The 2,546-nt window shown below is 47.0% G+C and overlaps 1 protein-coding gene across 1 annotated transcript; it reads right to left on the bottom strand.

The window, feature by feature from the left end:
* Positions 1–288: 288 nt before the first annotated feature.
* On the bottom strand, positions 289–2,326 carry LOC107692200 (zinc finger protein 629-like). The gene is made up of 2 exons (XM_016491165.1): positions 2,109–2,326; positions 289–1,919 (listed from the first exon to the last, which is right to left on the bottom strand). The coding sequence occupies exons 1-2, from the start codon at positions 2,263–2,265 to the stop codon at positions 655–657; spliced, it is 1,422 nt and encodes a 473-aa protein (XP_016346651.1). The 5' UTR covers positions 2,266–2,326; the 3' UTR covers positions 289–654.
* Positions 2,327–2,546: the final 220 nt, after the last annotated feature.

Here is a 2,546-nt window from a genome sequence, read left to right as displayed (position 1 = left end):
ATGCCACCATGTTGTAAAACGAGGTAAATCTGACTTGTGCTGTGAAGCATCTATCAGTGATTATTAATATCACGTAAACATATACTGTACATGCATTTTTAAAGAATTCTTAATTCTTAAACAGGTGACAGCGTTAGAATAGAAAAGACCAAAAAGCACGAATTAAAACCATTTTAAGTTCGAAAGTGGAGATAAGTGCAATACATTCCAGCTGTGCGTTTTAATGCCGCATTACAATGCAAGGTCGAGGTTGGAGCTGTTCCATAGTGAAAGTGCTGAACTGCAGTTCATGTGTTCTGCAAAACAGGCTCCTCGATTAATAAATATAATGGTCGAGGACAAACGGTAAATAAAAAAAAAAACACTCGATTTAAGTTTATTCACTTGCTGCACACACCCCAAGCTGCACGCAAGGTTCAATGTGGGAGGTCCAGGTTTAAAATTATATTCCCTATTTCACAAAAAGGGATCCGTCACCTCGGTGGACCTTTACGCTCATGCGGGTCGCTTGAATCAGTTGCCACAACGTTCACTTGAGCTTTGGAGTTGTATTCTGTAGCCTAAGCTACTGTTTTAGTAAGCTTAAATCTTCCAAGACGGTAAGATTTGACATCACGCACAACGAGCGCTCTTTACGCCTTTCACAATCTTCGCTTAAATGGCCTCTGGCAAAGTGAATGGCCACGCGTTGACTACTTGTGGCTTCAACTCCATCTTTTCTTTCTGTTTGAGATGCACCCGACCGTGCCGTTTCCTTTCGTCGCTCCTGGCAAAGCGTTTGCCGCACACATCGCAAGAAAAGGGCTTCTCACCGGTATGAGTGCGGGTGTGCGTGGTCAGATGGTCGCTTCTGCTGAAGCTCCGCAAACAGATGCGGCACTGGAAAGGTTTGTGTCCCGTGTGGATGCGGATGTGCCTGTTGAGCTCATCCGACCGAGAGAAGCGCCGGTCGCAGGTCTCCATTGGACACGTGAAGGGTTTCTCTTTGGCCGGTCCGGTAGAGGAAGCAGGGCTCTTTCTTACACGGTTAGGTTTCTGAGCCCGTGTGTAAGTTTGACTGAAAGACTCCGGCAATAATGATGAATACAGTACAGAGTCTATTGTGGAAGTCGAGTAGGTTGTGTCGCAACTCGACTGGAGTTCAATATTTGGAAAAATGGTCGGTTTTAAAAGACTGGTGGGTGGGATATTCATAACTGGAGTGGAGTAGTTAAACATGGGAGTACTGAAGCCCTGTGTGCACGTATCTCCAAAGCACTGCTCCTGTTTCAGGGTACTCTCCACTTTGAATCCAGTCTCTGGGTTTGAGCAAATGGGAGAATAAGAGTCCAGAAGTTCTTTCACGTCCACCTGTTGTTGATCAGTTTGAAAACTATTCGACATGGAGAACGGCTCTGACTGGAAGCCAGCATCCAAGTACAACTTATTGAAGGCCCCCCACTCGTAACAGCTGCTCTCGAATTCATTTTTGATGACCACCGGGAACGTCGCGCTCTCAGACAGCGGCTCCGCGTCTTGCGCAGAGGAGGCAAAGTTTAAATGCGATGCAGCGGGGTGTTGGGCCTGCGCGGCGGTCTGGGAGTCCGAGTAGCTGTGGCCTGCCCGTCCCGGGGAATACAGCTGCGGGGTGGTGCACGTGGAGGCCTGCGTCTGGACGCCCTCGTCGCCGAAACTGCTACGGCTTGCGTTCATCGTACCGTCTGCACACTGATGCGCATCCGAGACAGGGGTAGTTGAGATGCCAACGATTTCGGTGATCATGTTGAGCAGTGTTTCCGTGCTGCAAGGTGTTCCTTGAGCTGTTTCCACGTAGAAGCTGCCTGAGTAAGCTAAGGAGGTTGTGTAGCTTTCCTTCGGACCCTGACAAGAGTTATACTGATCTATACTCGTGGGCTCCGTTTTGGGGGTAATAGGCGCACCTAACGTGGTGGAAAAAAAAGACAGGGATGCGTCAGTGCCTTCAGTGAAATGTGCAATCAGTTATATAACGCTATAATTTCGTGAGTGGCTTGAATTAACTTGCATTGTATTATTTTTCATGCAGCAGTACTGATATCTGGTCTTTAATAAACAGAGCTAAGATTTTTAAAGATCTGTCAGAAACTCACCGTGTGCAAACTGGGCAGATGCTGTTCTTCCAGAATCCATGAAAACATTCTGGCTGTCTTTGGAGCCGTGAGTTTCCATCCCTATCGCAGAACTGTTACAGTTTTCAAACTGAGAGTAGAAAGAATCTTGAGAGTTCAAATCCATGTTGTTAAGCATCTTTCCGTGAATGGCTTTCCAATGGCTGTCAGTCCGAGCAGGTTATTGATAAGGGGGTACTGCAAACACAAGAAAGAGCACAAACCGATCCGATAGTTAAGTCCGTGAAGGCGTTCGTCCAAAAAAGAAATGTAAATACTTTGGAATTCCCGCTTTTTGAGATCTGCGTCGAGGTAATATAGCTCTCCAGCTGTCTGTAGATGTGTAGATCTGTTGATTCTCACACCAACGGCTTCCCTTCGCTTGGCTTTTATACACTCCGTCTCACCGATCAGCCCTCC

The sequence above is a fragment of the Sinocyclocheilus anshuiensis genome, unplaced genomic scaffold (assembly GCF_001515605.1).
Source record: "Sinocyclocheilus anshuiensis isolate Anshui unplaced genomic scaffold, SAMN03320099.WGS_v1.1 scaffold322, whole genome shotgun sequence".
In the NCBI taxonomy this organism is placed as follows: domain Eukaryota; kingdom Metazoa; phylum Chordata; class Actinopteri; order Cypriniformes; family Cyprinidae; genus Sinocyclocheilus; species Sinocyclocheilus anshuiensis.
The sequence above is the reverse complement of the archived record's forward strand: the minus strand, read 5'-3'. Positions and strand labels throughout refer to the sequence as shown.